This window comes from Chelonoidis abingdonii, chromosome 16 (genome assembly GCF_003597395.2).
Source record: "Chelonoidis abingdonii isolate Lonesome George chromosome 16, CheloAbing_2.0, whole genome shotgun sequence".
In the NCBI taxonomy this organism is placed as follows: domain Eukaryota; kingdom Metazoa; phylum Chordata; order Testudines; family Testudinidae; genus Chelonoidis; species Chelonoidis abingdonii.
In genome coordinates, this window is record NC_133784.1 from 8,277,981 (window position 1) to 8,300,872 (window position 22,892).

Here is a 22,892-nt window from a genome sequence, read left to right on the forward strand (position 1 = left end):
CCTGCCCATAGGAACCCTATACCTAGCTCCAGGGACACTACTCTTAGGAACGCTAACCCTAGCTCCAGGTGCCCTGCCCATAGGAACCCTATACCTAGCTCCAGGGACACTACTCTTAGGAACGCTAACCCTAGCTCCAGGTGCCCTGCCCATAGGACTCCTAACAATAGTTCCAGGGGTACGACGCATAGGATCCCTATCCCTATCTGTAAGGGCCCTGCCATAGGACCCCTAACCCAAGCTCCAGCGGCCCTGCCCACAGGACCCCTAACCCTAGCTCTAGTGGCCATACACAAAGGACCTCAATCTCTAACTCCAGGGACTCTACACACAGGACCCCTAACCCTAGCTCCAGGGGCCCTACGCATAGGACGGCTAATAATAGGTCCAGCGACCCTGCCCATAAGACCCCTAACCCTAGCTCCAGGGGTCCTGCCCATTGGAACCCTAAGCCTAGCTCCAGGGCCCTACGCATAGGACTGCTAATCCTAACTCTAGGGGCCCTACCCATATGAGCCCTAAACCTAACTCCAGGGGCCCAGCCCATAGTACCCCTAACCATAGCTTCAGGTGCCTTACTCATAGGACTCCTAACCCTAGCTCCAGGGTCCCTGATATAGGACCACTATCCCTAACTAAAGAGGCCCTACGCATAGGACCTCTAACCCTAGCTCCACGGGCTTTACCCATAGGACCCCTATCCCTAGCTCCAGCGGCCCAACACATAGGAACCCTAACCCTAGCTCCAGGTGCGCAACACATTTTACCCCTAACCCTAGCTGCAAGACCCCTGCCCATAGGACCTCTAACCCAACCTCCGGGAGCCCTTCCCATAGGACCTCCAACTTTAGCTCCTGGGACCCTGCTCATAGGACCCGTAACCCTAGCTCCATGGGCCCTAGCCACAGGACCCCTAACTCTATCTCCACGGACTCTACCCATAGGACCCCTATCCATAGCTCCAGGAGCCCTACCCATAGGAACCCTAACCCTAGCTCCAGGGGCCCTGCCCATAGGAATCCTAACCTAGCTCCAGGGTCCCTACACATAGGACCCCTAACCCTAGCTCCAAGGGCCTACGAATATGATCTCTAACCATACCTCCAAGGTCCCTGGCCATAGGTCCCCTTACCACAGCTGCAGGGGCCATGCCCATAGGACTCTTAACGCTAGCTCCAGAGGCCCTGCCCACAGGAGACTAACCTTAGCTCCAGGGGCCCTGACCATTGGACTCCTATCCCTTGCTCCAGGGGCCATACACATAGTATCCCTAATCATAGCTGCAGGGGCCCTACCCATAGGACCACTAACCCTTGCTGCGGAGGCCCTGTGCATAGGACCCCTAACCCTAGCTCCAAAAGCCCTATCCATAGGAATCTTAACCTAGCAGCAGGTGACCTAGGCATAGGACCCCTAACCCTAGCTCCAGGGGTCCTGCCCATAGGACCCCTATCTCTAGCTCCAGGGGCCCTAAGAATAGGATCCCTAACCCTAGCTCCAGAGGCTCTATGCATAGGACCACTAACTATAGCTCCAGAGGACCTATCCATAGTGCCCCTAAACCTATCTCAAACCTATCTACCCATAGGATCCCTAACCCTAACTTCAGGGGCTCTGCCGATAGGACCCCTAACCCTAGTTCCAGGGGCCCTACCCATAGGACCCCTAACCCTAGTTCCAGGGGCCCTGCCCATAGGACCCCAAATCCTAGCTCCAGGGGCCCTGTCCATAGGACCCTATCCCTAGCTCCAGGGGCCCTGCACATAGGACCTCGATCCCTAGCTTCAGGGGCCCAACCAATAGGACCCCTAAGCCTAGCTCCAAGGGCCCTACCCATAGGACCCCTAAAATAAGCTCCAGGGTCCCTACATATAGGACGATAACCCTAGGTAGAGGGGCCCTGCCCAGAGGACTACTAACCCTAGCTCCAGGGGCCCTGCCCATAGTACCCCTAACCCTAGTTCCAGAAGCCCTGCTCATAGCACACCGAACCCTATCTTCAGTGGACTTGCCAATAGGACCCATCTCCCTAGCTCCAGGGGCTCTATCCATAGGACCCCTATTCATACCTCCAGGGGCGGTACCTATAGGACCCCTAACCCTAGCACAGGTGCCCTACCTATAGGAACCCTAACCCTAGCTCCAGGGACCTGCCCATAGGACCCCTATCTCTAGTTCCAAGGGCCCTTCCCATAGGAACCCGAACCCTAGCTCCACGGACCCTGACTATAGGACTCTTAAACCTAGACCAGGGACCTTGCCCATATGACCCTTAACCCTAGCTGCAGGGGCCCTGCCCATAGGACCCCTAACCCTAGCTGCAGGGGCCCTGCCCATAAGACCCTTAACCCTAGCTCCAAGGACCCTAATTATAAGACCCCTAACTATAGGTCCAGGGGCCTTACCCACAGGACCCCAAACCCTAGCTCTATGGGCCCAACCCATAGGACCCTTAACCCTAGCTACAGGGGCCCTGCCCATAGGACCCCTAACCCTAGCTTCAAGGACCCTAATTATAAGACCCCTAACTATAGGTCCAGGGGCCTTACCCATAGGACCCCAAACCCTAGCTCCATGGGCCCAACCCATAGGACCCCTAACCCTAGCTGCAGGGCCCCCGCCTATAGAATCCTAGCTCCAAGGGCCCTGCCCACAGGAACCCTAACCCTAGCTCCAAGGGCCTTGCCCATAGAAACCCTCACCCTAGCTCCAGGTGCCCTATCCGTAAGACCCCTAACCCTAGCTCCAGGAGCCCTGCCCATAGACCCCCTAACCCTAGCTCCAAGGTCCCTGCCCATAGGACCCCTAACCGTAACTCCAAGGTCTCTGCCCATAGGTCTCCAATTCCTAGCTCCAAAAGCCCTATACATAGGACCCCTATCCAAAGTTCCAGGGGCCCTACTGATCGGAACCCTAATCCTAGCTGTAGAGGCTCTGCCCATAGGATCTCTTACCCTAGCTCCAGGGGCCCTGCCCATAGGAATCCTATCCCTAGCTCCAGTGGCCCTACCCATAGGAATCCTATCCCTAGCTCCAAGGGCCCTGCCCATAGGAATCCTATCCCTAGCTCCAGTGGCCCTACCCATAGGAATCCTATCCCTAGCTCCAAGGGCCCTACCCATAGGAATCCTATCCCTAGCTCCAGTGGCCCTACCCATAGGACCCCTAACCCTAGCTCCAAGGGCCATATGCATAGGAACCCTAACCCTTGCTCCAAGGGCCCTGAGCACTGGACATCTAACTCAAGCTCCAGGGGCCCTCCCAATAGGACCCCTAACCCTAGCTGCAGGGCTACAGTCCATAGGACCCCTAACCCTAGCTGCAGGGGCCCTGCCCATAGGACAGCTTACCTTAGCTCCAGGGACCCTGCCCATAGAACACCTAACCCAAGCACCAAGGGCCCTGCCCATAGGACCTCTAATCCTAGTTGCAGGGGCCCTGCCGTAGGACTCCTAACCCTAGCTTCAAGGACCCTGCCCATAGGACCACTAACCCTAGTTACAGGAGCTCTGCCCATAGGAACCAGATTCCTAGCACCAGGGGCCCTGCTCATAGTACCCCTAACCCTAGCTGAAGGGGCCCTGTGCATAGGACACCTAACTCTAGCTGCAGGGACCATACCCATAGGACACCTAACCCTAGCTGCAGGAGTCCTACAAATAGGACAACTAACCCTTGCTGCAGGGAACCTACCCATAGGACCCCTAACCTTAGCTTCAAGGGCCCTACCCATGAGACTCCTAACCCTAGCTCCAGGGGACCTACCCATTAGGACACCTAACCTTAGCTGCATGGGCCCTGAAAATAGGACCCATAACCTGAGCTCCAGGAGCCCTGCCCATAGGACCTCTAAACCTAGCTCCAAGGGCCCTGCCCATAGGACCCCTAACCCTAGCTCCAAGGGCCCTGCCCATAAGACCCCTATCCCTAGTTCGAGGAGCCCTGCCCATAGGACTTTTTACCCTAGCTGCAGGGACCCTACCATAGGAACCCTAACACTAGCTGTGGGGGCCCTACCCATAGGACCTCTAACCCCAGCTCCAGTAGCCCTGCCGATAGGACTCCTAAAGCTAGCTACAGGGGCCCTGCCAATAGGACCTCTATCTCTTGCTGCAGGGGCCCTGCCCATAGGACCTCTAACCTTAGCTGCAGGGGCCCAGCCCATAGGACGTCTAACCCTAGCTGCAGAAGACCTGCCATAGGACCCCTAACCCTAACTGCAGGGCACTCCCCATAGGGAGCCTAATCCTGTCAACGGACCCTGCCCATAGGACCCCTAATCCTAGGTGCAGATGCCCTACCCATAGGACTTCTAACCTTAGCTCCAGGGGCCCTGCCCATAGGATCCCTAACTCCAGCTCCAAGGGACCTGCCCATAGGACCCCTAACCAAAGCTCCAAGGTCCCTGCCCATAGGTCCCCTAACCTTAGTTCTAGGGGCCCTGCCCATAGGACCCCTAACCCTAGCAGCAGGGGCCCTACCCATAGGACCGCTAATCCTAGCTCCAGGGGTCCTAGCCATAAGACCCCTAACACTAGCTCCAGGGGCCTTACCCATAGGACTCCAAACCCAAACTCCATGGGCCCTACCCATAGGACCCCGAAACCTAGCTGCAGGGGCCCTGCCCATAGGACCCTTAACCCTAGCTCCAGGGTCCTGTCCATAGGTCCCCTAAACCTAGCTCCAGGAGCCCTGCCCATAGGACCCCTAACCCTAGCTCCAAGGGCCCAACCCATAGACTCTCAATCCCTAGCTCCAGTGGCCCTACCCATAGGACCCCTAACCCTAGATCCAGGGGCCGTATCATAGGACCACTAACCCTGGCTCCATTGGCCCTGCGCATTGGACCCGTAACCCAAGTTCCACGTCCCCTGCCCATACTACTCCTAACACTACCTCCAGGGACCCTACCCATAGGACTTCTAACTCTAGCTCCTGGTGCCCTGCCCATTGCTCCTCTAACCCTAGGACGAGGGGACCTGTCCATAGGACCCCAAACTCTAACTCCAGGGGCCCTACCCACAGGATCTCTAACCCTAGCTCTAGAAGCTCTACGCATAGGACCGCTAACCCTATCTCCAAGAGCCCTATCATAGGACTCCTAACGATAGCTGCAGGGGCCCTGCCCATAGGACCCCTAAGCCTAGCTCCAGAACCCCTGCCCATGGGACCTCTAACCCTGGCTCAAGGGCCCCTGACCATTGGACCCCAAACCCTAGCTTCAGGGTCCTGCTCATAGGACCCCTAGAACTAATTCCAGGAATCATATGCCTAGCTCCAGGGACCCTACCCATAAAACCACTAACCCTAGCTCCAGGGACCCTACCCATAGGACCCCTAACCCTAGCTCCAGGTGCCCTGCCCATTGCTCCCCTAACGCTAGCACGAGAGCACTTGCCCATGGGACCCCTAACCCTAGCTCCAGGGACTCTACCCATAGGACCCCTAACCCTAGCTCCATGGGCCCTGTGCATTGGACTCCTAACCCTAGCTCCAGTAGCCCTGCCAATAGGATCCCTTACACTAGCTCCTGGGGCCCTGACCACAGAACCCCTAACCCTACCTCCAGGGACCCTGCCCACAGGACCCCTATCCCTAGCTCCTGGGGCCCTGCCTACAGGACCCCTATCCCTAGCTCCAGCGGCCTGTCCTTAGGACCCCTAACTCTAGCCCCATGGGCACTGCCCATAGGAACCCTCACCGTAGCTCCAGGGCCCATGCCCATAGGACCCCAAATCCTACATCCTGGGCCCCTCCCCGTAGGACACCAAACTCTAGCTCCAGGGACCCTGCCCATAGGATGCCTAACCCTAGCTCCAGAGGCCCTTCCCATAGGACCTCTAACCCTACATCCAGGGGCCCTGTCCATAGGACACCAAACTCTAGCTCCAGAGACCTTGCCCACAGGAACCTTAACCCTAGCTCCAAGACCCCTACCCATAGGAACCATAACCTTAGCTCCAGGGGCCCTGCCCATAGGACTCCTAACCCTAACTGCAGGTTCCCTGCGGTAGACCCAAAACCCTAGCTCCAGGGGCCCTATCGGCAGGACACCAAACCTCAGTTCTGGGGCCCTACCCATAGGACTCCTAGCCCTAGCTGCAGGGGCGCTACCCATTGGACTCCTAACACTGGTTCCAGGGTCCCTGCCCATAGGATCTCTAATCGTAGGTCCAAGGCCCCTGCCCATAGGACGCCTAATCCTCGGTCCAAGGGCTCTGCCCATAGGACCCATAACACTAGTTCTAGGGGCTTTTCCCATCCCCTAACCCTAGCTCCACAGGCCCTGCCCATAGGACCCCTAACCCTAGCTCCAGGGGCCCTGCCCATAATACCCCTATCCCTAGCTCCAGGGACTCTGCCCATAGGTCCCCTAACCCTAGATCCAGGGTCTCTGCCCATAGGACCTCTAACGTTAGCTGCAGGGGCCGTGCCTATAGGACCCCAAATCCTAGCTCCAGGGTCCCTGCCCATAGGACCCCAAATCCTAACTCCAAGGGCCCTGTCCATAGGACCTCTAAAGCTAGCTCCAAAGGCCCTGCCCATAGGACCCCAAACCCTTGCTCCAAGAGCCTTGCACATAAGAACCCTCACCCTACCTCCGGGGGCCCATAGGACCTCAAACCATAGCTCCAGGGGCCCTGCCCATAGGACACCTAACCCTTGCTCCACTGGCCCTACGAATAGGACCCCTAAAACTAGCTCCAGAGGCCCTGCCCATAGGAGTCCTAACTCTACCTCCAGGGTCCCTGCCCATAGGACCCCTAACCCTAGCTCCAAGGTCTCTGCCTATCCCCTAACACCAACTCCAGAGGCCCTTTCCATAGGACTCCTATCCCTAGTTCAACGAGCCCTCCCCATAGAACCCCTAACCCTAGCTCCAAGGGCCCTGCCCATAGGACCCCTAACCCTAGATCCACGGGCACTACTCATAGGACCCCTAACCCTAGCTCCAGGGGCCCTCCACATAGGACACCTAATCCTAGCTCCACAGGCCTTAACCATAGGACCCCTAACCCTAGCTCCAGGGTCCCTACCCATAAGGACCCTAACCCTAGCTCCAGGGGCCCTATCCATGGGAACTCTAAACCTAGCTCCACAGGGTCTACTCATGGGAACCCTAACCCAAGCTCCATAGGCTCTACCCATCGTAACCCTAACCATAGCTCCATGGGCCCTGCCCATGGGAACCCTAACCCTGGCTCCAAGGGCCCTTCCCATGGGAACACTAACCCTAGCTCCACGGACCCTACCGATGGGAACCCTAATACTAGATTCAAGGCCCCTACCTATGGGAACCCTAATGTTAGCTCCAGGTGCCCTACCCATGGGAACTCCAACCCTAGCTCGAAAGGCCCTACCCATGGTACCCCCAACACTAGCCCTTCGCATAGGACCCCTATCCCTAGCTCCAGGGGCCCTACTCATGGGAACCCTATCCCTAGCTCCATGGCCCTACCCATAGGACCCTTAACCCTAGCTCCAAGGGCCCTACCCATTGGACCCCTATCCCTGGCTCCAGGGACCCTACCCATAGGACCCCTATCTCTGGCTCCAGGGACCCTACCCATAGGACCTCTAACCCTAGCTCTAGATCCCAACCCATAGGAACCCTATCCCTAGCTCCTGGGTCCCTACCAATAGGAACGCTAACCCTAGCTACAGGGGCCCTACCCATAGGAACCCTACCCCTAGCTCCAGGGGCCCTACTGATAGGAACCCTTACCCTAGCTCCACGGGAACTACCCATGGGAACCCTAACCCTAGCTCCAAGGGCCCTTCCCATAGAAACCCTCACCCTAGCTCCAGGGGCCCTTGCCATAGGACCCCTAAGCCTAGCTCCAGGGGCCTTGTCCATAAAACCCCTACCCCTAACTCCAGAGGCCCTGCCCACAGAACCCCTTACCCTAGCTCCAGGGGCCCTGCCTATAGGACCCCTAACCATAGCCACATGGGCCCTGCCCGTAGGACCCCTAAGCCTAGCTCCAAGGGCCCTGCCCATAGGACCCATAACCCTCTCTCCACGGGCCCTACCCATGAGAACCCTAACCCTAGCTCCACAGGCCCTAAGCATGGGAACCCTAACCTTAGCTCCACAGGCCCTACCCATGGGGACCCTAACCCTAGATTCACCGGCCCTACCCTTGGGAACCCTAGCCTTAGCTCCAGGTGCCCTAGCCATGGGAACCCTAACGGTAGCTCCAAGGGCCCTTTCCTATATTCATTGTACTATTCCAGGGTGTGCGTTTACTCCAGGGGCTTTGGAACTGGTGACCCAAGTGGGGGGGAAGGGAATTTCCCTACTGCATTCCCAAGGGCACCTTTTCTTGGCAGGAACTGCTGGGAGAGCAGATTCCATTTTGGCCATGAGTGTGCTAGAGTAACATGTGTGAAATACCATGTGCTCCCTGCATCAATCCTTCAACTAATCAAATGCTCATGAGCAAAGATCAGATACTCACAAGCCTGCAAAATGTTAGGTCAGCAGCCTGCCTTGTACAGAGATGTGCATTGGAAACCAGGATGGAGATGGTCAGGCCTAATGGTCAGAGCCAGAATTAGGAGTCCAGAGTGGCCAAAGCAAGGCTGTGGGAGTGGGAGCAAGGCAGGGGCAGGCTAAGGCCTGGGGAGTTTTGCCACCATCAGGTAGGAGAGAGTTCCAAACCCTGAAGTCACACTGAGCAGACTAAGCTGTTGTTGCTCCTGTAGGGCTTATATACCTGCTGCGGGAATCACATGGCCAGTTCCTGGCTTGTGGATTGGCTGGAACCGAGCACAGGAGTGATCATGGGATTGGCTACAAGCGTTGTCTTTGGTATGAGATCTAAGGTCCAATTGACCTGATGTAAGTGGCTGGTCCTTTGGTTCTGGAAGGAACCTGAATATTGCTCTGATTCTTGGTGTAAGGGCCCATCTATCAAAGGCAGATTCACCTGGTTGGCAAGACAAATCAGAGCAGTGAGGGGACTGCCTGTGTCTCCATGGTTAGGCTGTTATAGTGCCTGAGGAGTTTATGTTTGATAGCTGGTTGGTGAAATGGAAGGATAGAACTCACAGCCAGTTTGGGAGTGTGCCCTGCTTCTTAACCGTCTGCCATGAGGTTGGTACTCATGCTCATGTGCCACTCCCAGCACAGTCTTTACAGGTGTAACTGTGCAGTACCTAGAAAACAAAGGCAAGGCAGTCACATAACCAAGCCTTCCACAAACAGCCAGAGATGATTCCTAGGAGTGAGCTGATGAGAGACAACAAGAGTGGTGGAAGCCCATTGCTCGGGGGTGGACAAAGCACGGGAGAATGCCTCTGTCACTGGAACAATCTGTGCTAACCCCTGCAGCTGGATGGAGGAATGTTCCAGCTCTTTTGTGATTCTGTAAATAACATCTCCACCCCCTCTGTGCAGACACATGTACAGCCCAGCACACATGTCCCCAAACATAGGCATGCATATATATGCATGCATGCACCTCCCCCCACACCTACATACATGTACCCTCCCACTCCTGCACACACACATGTGTACCACCCCCATCTGCACACACACACAGGTGTACCCACCCACCCCCGCAGGCAAGCACCCACACACATTTGCGCACACACATAGATTCATAGACTCTAGGACTGGAAGGGACCTCGAGAGGTCATCGAGTCCAGTCCCCTGCTCTCATGGCAGGACCAAATACTGTCTAGACCATCCCTGATAGACATTTATCTAACCTACTCTTAAATATCTCCAGAGATGGAGATTCCACAACCTCCCTAGGCAATTTATTCCAGTGTTTAACTACCCTGACAGTTAGGAACTTTTTCCTAATGTCCAACCTAAATCTCCCTTGCTGCAGTTTAAGCCCATTGCTTCTTGTTCTATCATTAGAGGCTAAGGTGAACAAGTTTTCTCCCTCCTCCTGATGACACCCTTTTAGATACCTGAAAACTGCTATCATGTCCCCTCTCAGTCTTCTCTTTTCCAAACTAAATAAACCCAATTCTTTCAGCCTTCCTTCATAGGTCATGTTCTCAAGACCTTTAATCATTCTTGTTGCTCTTCTCTGGACCCTCTCCAATTTCTCCACATCTTTCTTGAAATGCGGTGCCCAGAACTGGACACAATACTCCAGTTGAGGCCTAACCAGCGCAGAGCAGAGCGGAAGAATGACTTCTCGTGTCTTGTTTACAACACACCTGTTAATGCATCCCAGAATCACGTTTGCTTTTTTTGCAACAGTATCACACTGTTGACTCATATTTAGCTTGTGGTCCACTATGACCCCTAGATCTCTTTCTGCCATACTCCTTCCTAGACAGTCTCTTCCCATTCTGTATGTGTGAAACTGATTGTTCCTTCCTAAGTGGAGCACTTTGCATTTGTCTTTATTGAACTTCATCCGGTTTACCTCAGACCATTTCTCCAATTTGTCCAGATCATTTTGAATTTTGACCCTGTCCTCCAAAGCAGTTGCAATCCCTCCCAGTTTGGTATCGTCCGCAAACTTAATAAGCGTACTTTCTATGCCAACATCTAAGTCGTTGATGAAGATATTGAACAGAGCCGGTCCCAAAACAGACCCCTGCGGAACCCCACTTATTATACCTTTCCAGCAGGATTGGGAGCCATTAATAACTACTCTCTGAGTACGGTTATCCAGCCAGTTATGCACCCACCTTATAGTAGCCCCATCTAAATTGTATTTGCCTAGTTTATCGATAAGGATATCATGCGAGACCGTATCAAATGCCTTACTAAAGTCTAGGTATACCACATCCACCGCTTCTCCCTTATCCACAAGGCTCGTTATCCTATCAAAGAAAGCTATCAGATTGGTTTGACACGATTTGTTCTTTACAAATCCATGCTGGCTATTCCCTATCACCTTACCACCTTCCAAGTGTTTGCAGATGATTTCTTTAATTACTTGCTCCATTATCTTCCCTGGCACAGAAGTTAAACTAACTGGTCTGTAGTTTCCTGGGTTGTTTTTATTTCCCTTTTTACAGATGGGCACTATATTTGCCCTTTTCCAGTCTTCTGGGATCTCTCCCGTCTCCCATGACTTTCCAAAGATAATAGCTAGAGGCTCAGATACCTCCTCTATTAACTCCTTGAATATTCTAGGATGCATTTCATCAGGCCCTGGTGACTTGCAGGCATCTAACTTTTCTAAGTGATTTTTAACTTGCTCTTTTTTTATTTTATCTTCTAAACCTACCCCCTTCCCATAAGCATTCACTATGTTAGACATTCCTTCAGACTTCTCAGTGAAGACCAAAACAAAGAAGTCATTAAGCATCTCTGCCATTTCCAAGTTTCCTGTTACTGTTTCTCCCTCCTCACTGAGCAGTGGGCCTACCCTGTCCTTGGTCTTCTTCTTGCTTCTAATGTATTGATAAGCACCCATGCACACAAGAATAAACAGCAAATTCCTCCCCATAGGCCCAAGTGATCATGCTCTGGGTTTCTCTGTGCCCAGTATGGGGTTCTGGCTGTCCCTTTAAGATAGTTGTGCTGCTACAAGCCCCAGTCTCAGAGCACGCACAAGAGCTCAGCCTGGGCACACAGAGGACATGCCAGGCCCCAACTGCAACCCTCTTTGCACCATTCCTGAGCCCCCCTCCAGCCCTCCATCACCATAGTGGGGGGTGGGACTCCCAGCAATAGCAGGAGGAAGACAAGGAAGCATGCCCTGTCTCCCCCCTAATCCCCTGCCAATCTGCCCGCATGTCCCCTCCCTGGCCCTATCCCGACTCACCCCCGCACCTCTCCCCATCGACTCCTCCCCCTAGAGGGCTCCGCAGCTCACTGCCCCCTCTAATCCCAACTGCTTCACATATATTCTCCTGAAAATACAGTGAGTCCCGCCATCGCATACTGCGGTATAATCCAGCCGTGCCCCAGATATAGATGTCAGTCTTCATCATCGTCTGCAGCACTGAGAGGGGGAGGGAGGGATGGTGGGGACTTGGCAAAACGATTCTGTGGGAATGATGGGGGTGTCACTAAAATAAGAGCCCACCGCACCAACACACACACACAGCACCCATGCCACACCACATCTCCCCAACACAGAGCACCCAGGCCACACCACACACCTCCACATAGAACACCTGTGCCACACCACAACTTCCCCCAAAGAGCAACCGCCCCACACAGAGCACCTGTGCCACACTGCAACCCCACGACACACAGAGCACCTATGCCGCACCGCAGCTCCACACGCAGAGCATGTGCCACACCACAATCCCCTCTGCACAGAGCACCCGTGTCACATCACAACCCCCCCACATAGAGCACTTGTGCCACACTGCAGCCTTCTCCCCCAGAGCACCCATACCACACTGCAACTCCCAACACACAACTCACGCCACATTGCATCTCCTCAATACAGAGCACTCGTGCCACACCACAACTCTCACACAGAGCACCCATTCCACACCACATTCCCCACACACAGAGCACCCGTACCACACCACAACCCACCCCATAGAGCACCTGTGCCACATCCCAGCCCTCCAAACACAGAGCACCAGTGCCACACCACAAGTCCCACACAGAGCACCATACCACATCACAAACCCCTCACACAGAGCACCCATGTCACACTGCAACTCCCCCTAACACACACCTGTGCCACACCACAACCCCTCCCACATAGAGCACTCATACCACACAGCATCCCCATACACAGAGCACCTGTGCCACACTGCAACTCCTGACAGATAGAGCACCCACTTCACAACCCCCTAAACAGAGCACCTGTGCCACACCACAACCCCACAGAGCACCCAGGCCACACCACAACCCCCCCATGCCACACTGCAACCCAACACATAGAGCACCCATGCCACACAGCAGCCCCTCACACAGAGCACCTGTGCCACACTGCAGCCTCCCACACAGAGCACCCACACCAAAACTGCCACGTGCACACTAAGCACCCGTGCCACACCACAGCCCCGACACAGAGCACCCAGGCCACACCACAACCCAACACACAGAGCACCTGTGCCACACCACGACTCCACACACGGAGCACCCGCGCCACACCGCAACCCCCCCCCCCTTCCCTCCCGCACACACAGACCACACGTGCCACACCACAACCCCCACGCAGAGAACCCGGGTCACACCATACACCCCCCTTCACACACACACACACAGAGCACCGTTGAACACCACAGCCCCCGCCCCTAGCAAACCACCCAGCTCTCCCTCCCCCCAGCTCCGCTCGTAGTGCTGGGCGGGGAGGAGTCCTGGGCGGAGCAGGAGAGGGCGGGGCTGCCAGCGCCGCCGCCTCTGCACCGGGGATCCAGGAGCTGAGGCCGGGACTGGGGGTCCCTCGTGCCTGCAGCGTCCATCGGCAGCGCGGAGCCGAGGTGGAGCTGGAGCCTTGTCCGCGGGGCTGGCCCCTCCCTGCCCGGTAGACAGCGTGGGACAATAGCTGGGTCTGTCTTTGTGTGTGCGCGCTCTCGCGCAGAGGATGGCAGGTGTGTGTGTGTGTGTGTGTTTGTATGTTTGTGCGCAGAGGATGGTGTGTGTGTGTGTGAACAGCGTGTGCGTGCGCGGGCAGAGGAAGGTGGGGGTGTGCAGAGGATGGCGGGGTGTGTGGTGGGGGTGTGCAGAGGATGGCAGATTCTGTGTGTGTGTGCAGATGGTGATGTCTCTGTGTGTGTGTGCAGATGGTGTGTGTGTGTGTGAGAGAGGATGACAGGGTGGTGTGTGTATGTATGTGCAGAAGACGGTGGTTGTGTGTGTGCGCGCAGAGGATGGTAAGGTGTGTGTGCAGAAGATGGAGGAGTGTGTGTGTGTGTAGGATGTTTACAGAGGATGGTGGTGTGTGTGTGCAGAGGATGGCAGGGTGTGAGGGGTGTTTGTGCAGAGGATGGTGGTGTGTGTGTGCAGAAGATGGAGGGGTGTGTGTGTGCAGAGGATGGCAGAGTGTGAGGGGTGTGTGTGCAGAAGATGGAAAGGTGTGTGCAAAGGATGGCAGGGTGTTTGTGCAGAGGATGGTGGTGTGTGTGTGTGTGCATGCAGGATGACGGAGTGTGTGTGCAGAGGATGGCAGGGTCCTTGTCCCTCTTGGGCATGTGGTAGGGGAGTGGGGCTGGCCCTGCCTGGATGCTGGTGACTGCGGGTGCAGAGGGGCTATGCCTAGTGCTGCCTGTGTCGGGGGAGTGGGCAGCGAGCACAGCCTGACTCTGCTTGGATGGCTCCAGGGTGACCCGACCCACTGCGGGCCGCGGGGTGTCTTGGCCCATCTGCCCCACCCCACAAGTTCCAGCCCCTTCCTGCATCCATCCCCTCCCTGCCTCACAACTCTGCCCCTGTCCCCTCCCGCCTCCTGCCCCGCAACCCAGCTCCTCTCACTGTCCCTCAGCCCCCTCCCCACAAACCTGCCCTTGCTCCTAGTTCCTCATTCAACCCCCTGCCCCCTCCCCACCCCTGTTCCTGGCTCTCTGCCTGTGGTGGGGGCTATAAACAGTGGCAGCTTGGCACATTTGGAGGCAGCTGGGTGAACTGTGAGGTCACCAGCAAGACACTGGCCTGTCCTGGGGAGAGGGGGTCAACCTGAGACATTACTGCACTCGCTGCTGATGGGATCCCCTTGGTGTAGGGGGCTTGTGCATGCCTGGTGCGGGCAGGCATGGGCACACCAGCCCTGCATGATTCAGGCTAGGATGCTGCTGTAACCATTTACTGGGTCTGACTTCTCATCAGGGCAAATCCAAACCAAGAGGAACAACCTGCCCCAGCCAGGTGCTGCTGGGTCCAGCATGGGGCATGCTGCAGGTGGACGTAGCAACAGTCCTGGGCACTGCGAGTACAGTCCCGCTGCAGCAGAGGACTCTGCCCCGGCCACAGAGCATACAGGGACACCCACAGCTTCCTGACCTGGGGGGACCAGCAGGGAAGGTGGCACCATAGTGCCAAAGCTAGCCTGGCAAGTGCAGCGGGAACGGGACTGTCTGGCACAGTCCTGGCCCCACGCAAGCAGTGCAGGCTGGCCTCTTGGAACCAGCAGGGACAAGGCAGGAGTTGAGGTGCTCAGGGCTGGAGAGCAGGTTTCCCCCTTGGAGCAGCTGCACAGAGGCACTGGAGTCTCTGGCTGATGGGCTGGGAGTTTTGCAGCCCTTGGGAAGCCTGGGTGGGCATCCTGGCCTCTCACCTGCCTGGCCCAGAGGGGCCAGTGCCAAGGGAAGCCGAGGTCTTGGCTATGGGGAAGGGGTTTGCTGCTCTGCTGGAGCTGAATTTACTTCTCGTCGCTTAGAAACGAGCGTGCTAATGCCTGTGCCGTGTGCAGCCTGGCTCTCAGAGGAGGGCGAGGCTGGGATCAGTGTGGGCACAGCTCTGCTGCGTGGCACGAATACAGGGGAGGGGGGAGCAGCAGCTGCGGGGCATTGCTGACTCCCAGCCTGGTAGTGGGGGATGCTGATAGGGTGACCAGATGTCCCGATTTTATAGGGACAGTCCCAATTTTTGGGTCTTTTTCTTATATAGGCTCCTATTACCTCCCACTCCCTGTCCTGATTTTTCACATTTGCTGTCTGGTCACCCTAGATGCTGCTATTCCATCCCTCACTCCCTCCAGGAGGCAGGCACGAGCCTTCTCTTCTGCACCCCACACCCCCTTCCCATCAGGCAGCACTTACCCCTCGTCCTCAAGGGGCTTCCCCTTGGCACCCTGCTTCCCACTCTGTTGCCAGTGATCTGCAGCCAGCTCCATGCTGCCTCTGCTGGGGGACTCTGTGAAGGGCCCAGCTGAAGCTTGGCTCATGTGTGCGGGGCTACAGGCCTGGGCATCCATTCCCTGTCCTGCAGCTCCCAGCCCAGCTGTACCCAGGGGCTGCCATGGCGTCCAAGCCCTGCTGCCTCATATTCCTCAGCAGTGTGGCTCCCAGGGGTTTGGGGTGCCCAGAGCTGATGGTGTCCTCCTTTCATTCCTGGCCTTGTACTACCGCTGATTTGTGCCTGGAGTCCTGGGGGCCAATCTGCTGGCAGGGACAGCAGCTCTGAGTGCCCATGTGATGGTCCAGGTGGGAGCATGGGTGACCAGGACACAGAGTGGGGCCCCATACACTTGCTACCAGGAGTGTACCCATTAGTTTCTACAGAGGGAGCCCTGTGCCTGGCAGAACTGGGCCGTAGGCCCTCGAGGCAGAAGGTGGCACCCACCTCTCTGGATCGACTCGTGGCCGTGGAAGGTCTGACAAATCGCTGCCATCAGGGTTCCCTGCTGCCAGACTGTGGATCGGGCACCATGTGCCCACTTCTGGCTTCCCAGCCAGGACCTGGCGTCTTCTGCACTGGATCCCAGTCAGGGCCTCGCCATGTCCTGCAATGCCAGCAGAGTGCGTAGCCCAGCCGCACATGGCAAACCTAAGCTCCCGCAAAACAAAAGGCCAGGGCAAGGCCTTGCTGCTATACCCCCAGCCCAACCCCTGTGGGTGCTGTGTTTGGAGGGGAACGTCGGAAATGGGCTCTATGGGACAGGGAGATGGACTGGCCGGGCAGAGTGAAACAGTGGGTGATGACTACTGTTATCTCTTGCCCTCCAAACCTCTGAAGCCCTCACCCCTGCATGTTCCCTGAGCCCCTCCAACTCTATTCCAGCCCCCCATTCTCCCCCATTCCCTGGCCCTCCAACCCCTCCATGTTCCCAGAGCCTCCCAACCCCAACCCCCCAAAAACCCACATTCCTCAGAGCCCTCAACCCCATTCCAGCCCCCTGAACCCCCACATTCCCTGAGCTCCTCAACTACACTCCATCCCTCTCACACCCACACATTCCCTGACTCTCCAACCCTTCCACATTCCCCAGAGCCCCCCCAACCTCACTCCAACCCCCTGAACCCCCACATTCCCTGAGCCCCCCAACCCTACTCCAGCCCCCTGCACCACACATTCCCTAAGCTCCTCAACTGCCTTCCAGCCCCTGCACCCTCACATTCCCTAGAGCCCCCCAACCTCACTCCAGCCCCTGTATCCCCCCACAACCTCCTGAGCCTGCCCACACACCTCTGCACCCCCTTGATGGTGGAGGCAGTAGATCATGGCCAGGAGGCGCAGCGGGGGAGGGAGTGGGATTTCAGAATCAGAGTTCAGTTTGGGGCTGACCAGGCTGGCTTTCAGAGACAGCCGTTCCTTTGCTTGCCCGGGATTCAGTCCCCGTGGACTCCCCACATCAGCCAACCCCAGGCAGAGCCCAGCTGACGATCCCTGCTGGGAGGGTAACGCTCAGGGCAGCAGGCCAGGCACAGCCAAACTGTTGCTAAGGCAGGGCCCTGGATTACCCGCCCGGCCACTCCAAATTTGAGTGACATTTAGACCTGGCACACAGGGGCGCAGCTCCTCCCAGATTTGGCCTGGCCATGCCAGCAGAGGTGGGGCTCTGCCATTAGCACCCAGCAGGGCGGACAAGGAGCAGAGGGAAACCGGTACAAATTACTGGGGCCTGGCGGTCCAGAAAGGGGCCTGGAGCCCGGTTTCCCTGGCTTCATTGGCCCTGTTTAGCTGGTCCGCCCTTGCTGGAGGGGGCCCAAAAATTTTTTTTCACTGGGGCCTGAACCCGCTCTTGGCGGCCCTAGCACCCAGCTCTGGTCAGGGGCCGAGGCAGGGGTGTGGGTACCCTGCAGCCCAGCCTGAAAGCCGGCACCGCGCCTGGCCCTCCCAACCCTGGGGCAAAACACAGCTCGTGCAGGAGCGGCGCCAGAGTTTCTGGCGCCCTAGGCAGAATTCGGGAGGCGGCATTTTGTGCACTCCCCACGGGGTGCACGGGAGCTTCCGGTTCCGCTCCCATCGTGCCACCGAAGAAGGACCCTCCGCCGAAATGCCGCAGGCGACAGCGGCAGTCATTGAGCTGCTCAATTGCCTGCCGCTGTTTTCCGTGGCATGTCGGCAGAAGGTCCTTCTTCGGCGGTGCAATGGGAGTGGAACCGGAAGCTCCCATGCGCCCCGTGGGGAGCACACAAAATGCTGCCCCCTGAATCCTGCTGCCCTAGGCGACCACCTAGGGTCGCCTAATGGAAGCGCCGGCCCTGCGCTCACGCCGACACCCCTTTCCGGAGCCTGGCACTGACATGCCTCTTGGTCCCTCTTGTTCCAGGTGCGGGGGTAGCGCTGGGATGAAGAGATGCACCGCCACCTGCTGGACGCTCCTCTTGCTGGCCGCCTTCTTCTGTGACAGCGTCACCTGCAAGGGCGGCCGGGGAGGAGCGAGGGGGGCAGCCCGTGGCCGGGGCATGGCCCGCAGCCGGGCCAAGGCTGCCCCTCGCTACGGCTCCTCAGGAGTGGGGCTGCGGGTGGCGGCAGCAGCAGCGGCGGGTGCGGCGGCAGGTGTGGCAGCGGGAGCAGCCCACAGGAGGATGAGGATCTCTGGGGAGCTTCGGCCAGACGACAGCTCTGAGTTCCAGGAAGGCAACAGGACGGGCAGCAGCTTGTACAGCTACCACTCGTGGACCTCGGCTGCCCAGGCCCAGGACACGGCGCACCTTGCTATCTCCTTCTGCCTGGTGACTGGCTTCTTCCAGCTCCTTCCCCTGTAGGGGCCGGTGGCGCCTAGCCCACCCTCCCTGCGTCAGAGCCTACAGAGCGGCACCTGCTAGGCCCGGGCAGCACCAGCCCCATCCAGCTGTGTCTGCCCCAGCCCCCTGCAGGACGAGCGGCTCCTCTGCCTGCCGCGGGGCAGGAGCAGCCTGCACTGCCCAGCGGGCTGAAGCCGGAGCAGCTGCCAGCGAGGCATCTGGGGCAGTGCCCCTGGGCCTGATCCCACTGGGGCTTTGCCCATGGCTGTGGTGAGGGCAGGTGGTCCAGCCCGAGGCCCCCAGCAGGGGGACCTGGAGCAGCTGCTGTGGGTGGCGTGAGGTTGCCGGGCACTGCCATCGCTGCAGCTTGTGACATCCCCACTCAAGCTGATTGACATGGACAATTCCCAAACCACTGGCCCTGCCAGCCTGTGCCACGAGGGGCAGAGCCTGGGCCCACAGGGTGGGGTGGGGTCAGGGCCTGCAGTCTGGGTATGACTATGTGTGCCAGCCCCCTGCCTTGGGGCCCCCGTCTCCTGTCGAGCTGGGGTAACATGGAAGCGAGGCCGGAGCAGCCCTGTGTGTCCCGCAGGGGCTGTCGTGACGGCTGGCTGGGCTGAAGCTGTGTAGTGAGGGAAGCAGCTCCACCCCGATGTCAGTGTCAATGCGGAGCAAGATCTCCTGGGGGAGGGGGAAGAAGGGGTGGGGACCTGGGACTCTGAGCCAGCCTGTCCAAGCATGTTGAGGGCTGGAGCTGGGTGTGAAGCGGGAGTCAGCCTCCTCTTGGCTTGAACCCCAGCCTCTGGCACTGACTCAGGCTGGTGAGGATGGTGCCGATTGATTCCACAGATGGAGGCAATGATTAGAGCCAGCCGCTTCCAAACCAGAGATGAGTCCCCTGGCTCCATCACGCCCAAGGGCCTTCCTTGCCCAGCCGCCACCTCCTCAGCACTCCCAGACACCCCCCCACTGCCCCCTCCAGACTGCCAGACACTGGCTGAGCAGTTCTGAGCCCCGCTGATCTCAGCAACTCCCACCGGGATGGACTGGCTTCTGCGAACTCACTGCCCAAATGAGGCCCATTGAGCCAGGTTGCTTGGGGAGAAGGCCTGAACAGCACTACCAGCTATGGCCCTGCCTTGGGAGCTGCTCAGCTGCAGGTTGCCCTGACTTATGACCTGACTGAACTGCGCAGCCATGCAGAGCTGTACTGTGTTCCTGGCCCAGCTGAGCTACGTCCCGGCAAATACTCCGGCTGTTTTGGCTAGGGCTGTGCAGCGGGTGCTCATTACAGTGCAGTGCCCCCCTGGGGAAGGGTGAGCTCAGGTTTCCACATACAGCAGGTTAGTCTCTTGGTGTTGCATGAAGACCACGGTGCCTCAGCCCCAAATCCTCCACACCTAATCACAGCACAGCACTGGCACATCAGAGGCATTCCAGGAAAATCAATCCGTTGGCATTCCAGCTGCTGATTGATCAGAAATTGGCCCCAGAACAAGTTCCCACTCTGAATACCCTGATTTTGTGGGCCCCTCTAACTTGAGAACAACACAGTGTAGGAAGTCCAGAAGGCGGGTGGCAGAGTGATCAGGCAGGAGAGGGCAGCGGTCTTTGCACTCAGCCTTTGTTAATTTACAAAAGGGGATTAGAGGGTTGGGTCACAATGGTTGATTTGTCATCTTGTCCAGGTTAGCCAGAGGGTCCGTGGTGTAGCGTCCTGATTCGTGGGGGGAGGCCATGGTGCAGGAGAGCTGGGAGGTGTGGGGACAAAGCTGGTGCACCACCTCATCCCCTGCAGCCGAGGCTGTCCTTGGGGCTCTGGGGAAGTGAAGACCCTGTATCCTCTGGAGCAGGGCAGGGGGTTCAGGGGAATGCCCTCTGTTCAGGCTGGGTTAGTGCTGGACACAGCCCCAACTGAAGAAAATGCAAAGATTTAAAGCCAAACATGGGCAATGCACAGGGATGCTGGCCTTCACCCAGCCCTCTGGGACACAGGGAAGACACCTGCTTCCTTTGCAGCCACACACTCAGCAGAACTCACGGTGTGCTACCAGGCTGCCAGGGCCCCCCACCCTGTAGCCTTGGGAAAGGTGCACTGAGCTGAGGCAGGAGCCCATGAGCTCAGTGGTCCTTTTTCCTGCCTGTGGTCATATTGCCATGCACTCCCCAGATCCTATCCTCCACCCTGCCCCCACCTTGCACTCCAACCCCAGGAGGAAGTCAAGTATTAACCCTACCTCCTCTCACTACGGTAGCTGATTGCACAGGGTCACTTCAAGCAAACTTGGACTAACACTCCAGCCTCTAGCATGACCGACCCAAACTCAGCCACACTGTCTGGCAGAGTGAATGTGCCAAATATAGGTGCTTTGGCTACCTTGTCCCTCACCATGAGACGACCCTCCCCTCCAAGGGCAGGGACAGGATCCAGGAGTCCTGTGTCCCATATTCCCATGCTGTCTAGCAAATGGTCAAGTGTACATCCCTTCCCCCTTGAGTGGCCAGTCTCCGTAGGAAAGCCAGTGGCACTGGGCCAGCAGAGGTGTGTGCTAGGTCTCCAGCAGGCCAGAGCTCAACCCTGCTGGCTGCTGCAGCAACGATGGTTCCCAGCCTGTTCTGTTCTGTAAATGGCAGAGCCCCATGCAATATGCTGCAGGCACTGCCAATGCAGTCATGTGTCCCATGTGTCAGGTCAGGGGTGAGGCTTATGGGCCGGCCAGTGGCTGTGCTGCCTGCTGTGCCACTAGTAGGTTTGGGAAGCCGCTGCAGCTGGAAATTCCTCTGGTACCAGCCAGTGTGTTTGCCAGGGAGCTCTGGCCACTGGCTGAGGGAGAAGAAACTGGGCTCACGTGACTGAGGAGCTGATGGGGAAACTGCCCCCAGTTCCACTGGGGGGTAAAGAGGGCAGGAAACAGGTAGATCCATGTGGGGATCCAGATTGGTTGGAGGCCAGCTCGAGTTACAGGCCCTGCTCTGGCTCCAGCTCCAGCTCCCAGCCTGGGAGCCTTTCCCAGCACAGCCAGGAGAGTTAATACAGTCTCACTGCTTGCAGCTTTTCCACAGGGGGTGGGGGGAGAGTGCTCTCCCCACCACCTGGAAGGCTCCAGCCTGGAGGGGGGCAGATTCCCCTGCTCTGCACAGACCAGGGGAGGGGGCTCCATGTTTCCCACCCAGCAGGCTCACTCTCAGCCGTCCATCAAATAGCTTGGCCTCACCACACACCATGGGGTGTGCTGCCTGGCACTGGCACAGATGCACAAGCTCTGGGCCCTGAGGGGTACAGGGAGAGGCTGTTCATGGAATCACTGCACTTGGGGCACAGGGGTTCTGGCCTTTTTTTAAAAAAAAATGCCCTCTACATTTTGGACCAAACTCCACCCCACCCCCACTTAGCCCTCCAGCAGCCAGAGGCAGGGTGCAGGAGGTAGACGGGCACTGAGGAGCAGCTCAGTGCCCAAGGACTGCTGGGGATCCCCCCACACCCTGCATGGCAGGCTAGGCTTCGGGCACTGTCTAGACAGCCCCTGCGAGCGGGCAGCTCGCTGTATGTACATGTGAACAGTGTAGTTACACCTCCTCCCCATGCACAGCCCTGCCCCAACCCCTTTGCCAGCCCTGATGCCAGCCCACCCAGCAAGCAGGGGGCTGCACATTCTTGCACTCACCTGTTTTTAACGTTCCTTGTTTGTAATGGTTTTATACGTGTGTTCACGGTGACGTGGAAATAAAGTCTAGGAGGAGTGTCTGACTTACTGAGAGCTGGGGAGGGACATGCCAGAGTGGCGCCTGCTCCTTGCATCAGAGAGAGGGCAGGGGTAGCTTGCAGACACCCTCTCTTCCAGCCCTGGGGCATAAGGGCTGCCCCCCTGCACTTGGCATGGGACCTTTCCCTGAAGTGCTACAGGCTTCTCATCCCATCACCTCCACCACAGCCATGGCTTTGCAGAGGTAACGCTTGGTGAGGCTGCTGGGCTTGTGCCTACACTCTGGGTGCAATCGTTGCATGCCCGGGATGGGGAGGCTGCTCAGCCAGACTGCCTCGCTGAAGCAGAGGGGTAGCTGTGAGTGCAGGGGGAAGCACAGTCCATATTCCACAGAGCACAAACTATCCCCACACCCAGGCATGGCTACCTCAGCCAGCACCAAGGGAAGCTTAGATGGCTGCCTCCAGCCTATTGCTCTGTGTCCATAGGCAGGCCCCAGGGACACACTCCGGCCACGGGTTCTCCCATTCCTGCTCATTGGTCATGTATGGCCTGCAGCACCTTCCCCCACGGTTCCCCCAGCACTCTGGGAACAGGCAGCAGTTCAGCCCTGCTTTCTCACTGGGAGGTCAGATCACAGAGGTTAAAGCTGGATGGGATCATTCAATCTGA

The 22,892-nt window shown here is 57.5% G+C and overlaps 1 protein-coding gene across 1 annotated transcript in view; it reads left to right on the forward strand.

The window, feature by feature from the left end:
* SPRN (shadow of prion protein) overlaps window positions 1–18,537 on the forward strand; it is a 56,560-nt gene extending 38,023 nt beyond the window's left edge. The window contains exon 2 of the mRNA XM_075073052.1: window positions 18,099–18,537. Coding sequence (XP_074929153.1) covers window positions 18,099–18,537 — 439 coding nt within the window. The remainder of the gene's footprint in view (window positions 1–18,098) is intronic.
* The last annotated feature ends 4,355 nt before the right edge of the window (window positions 18,538–22,892 follow it).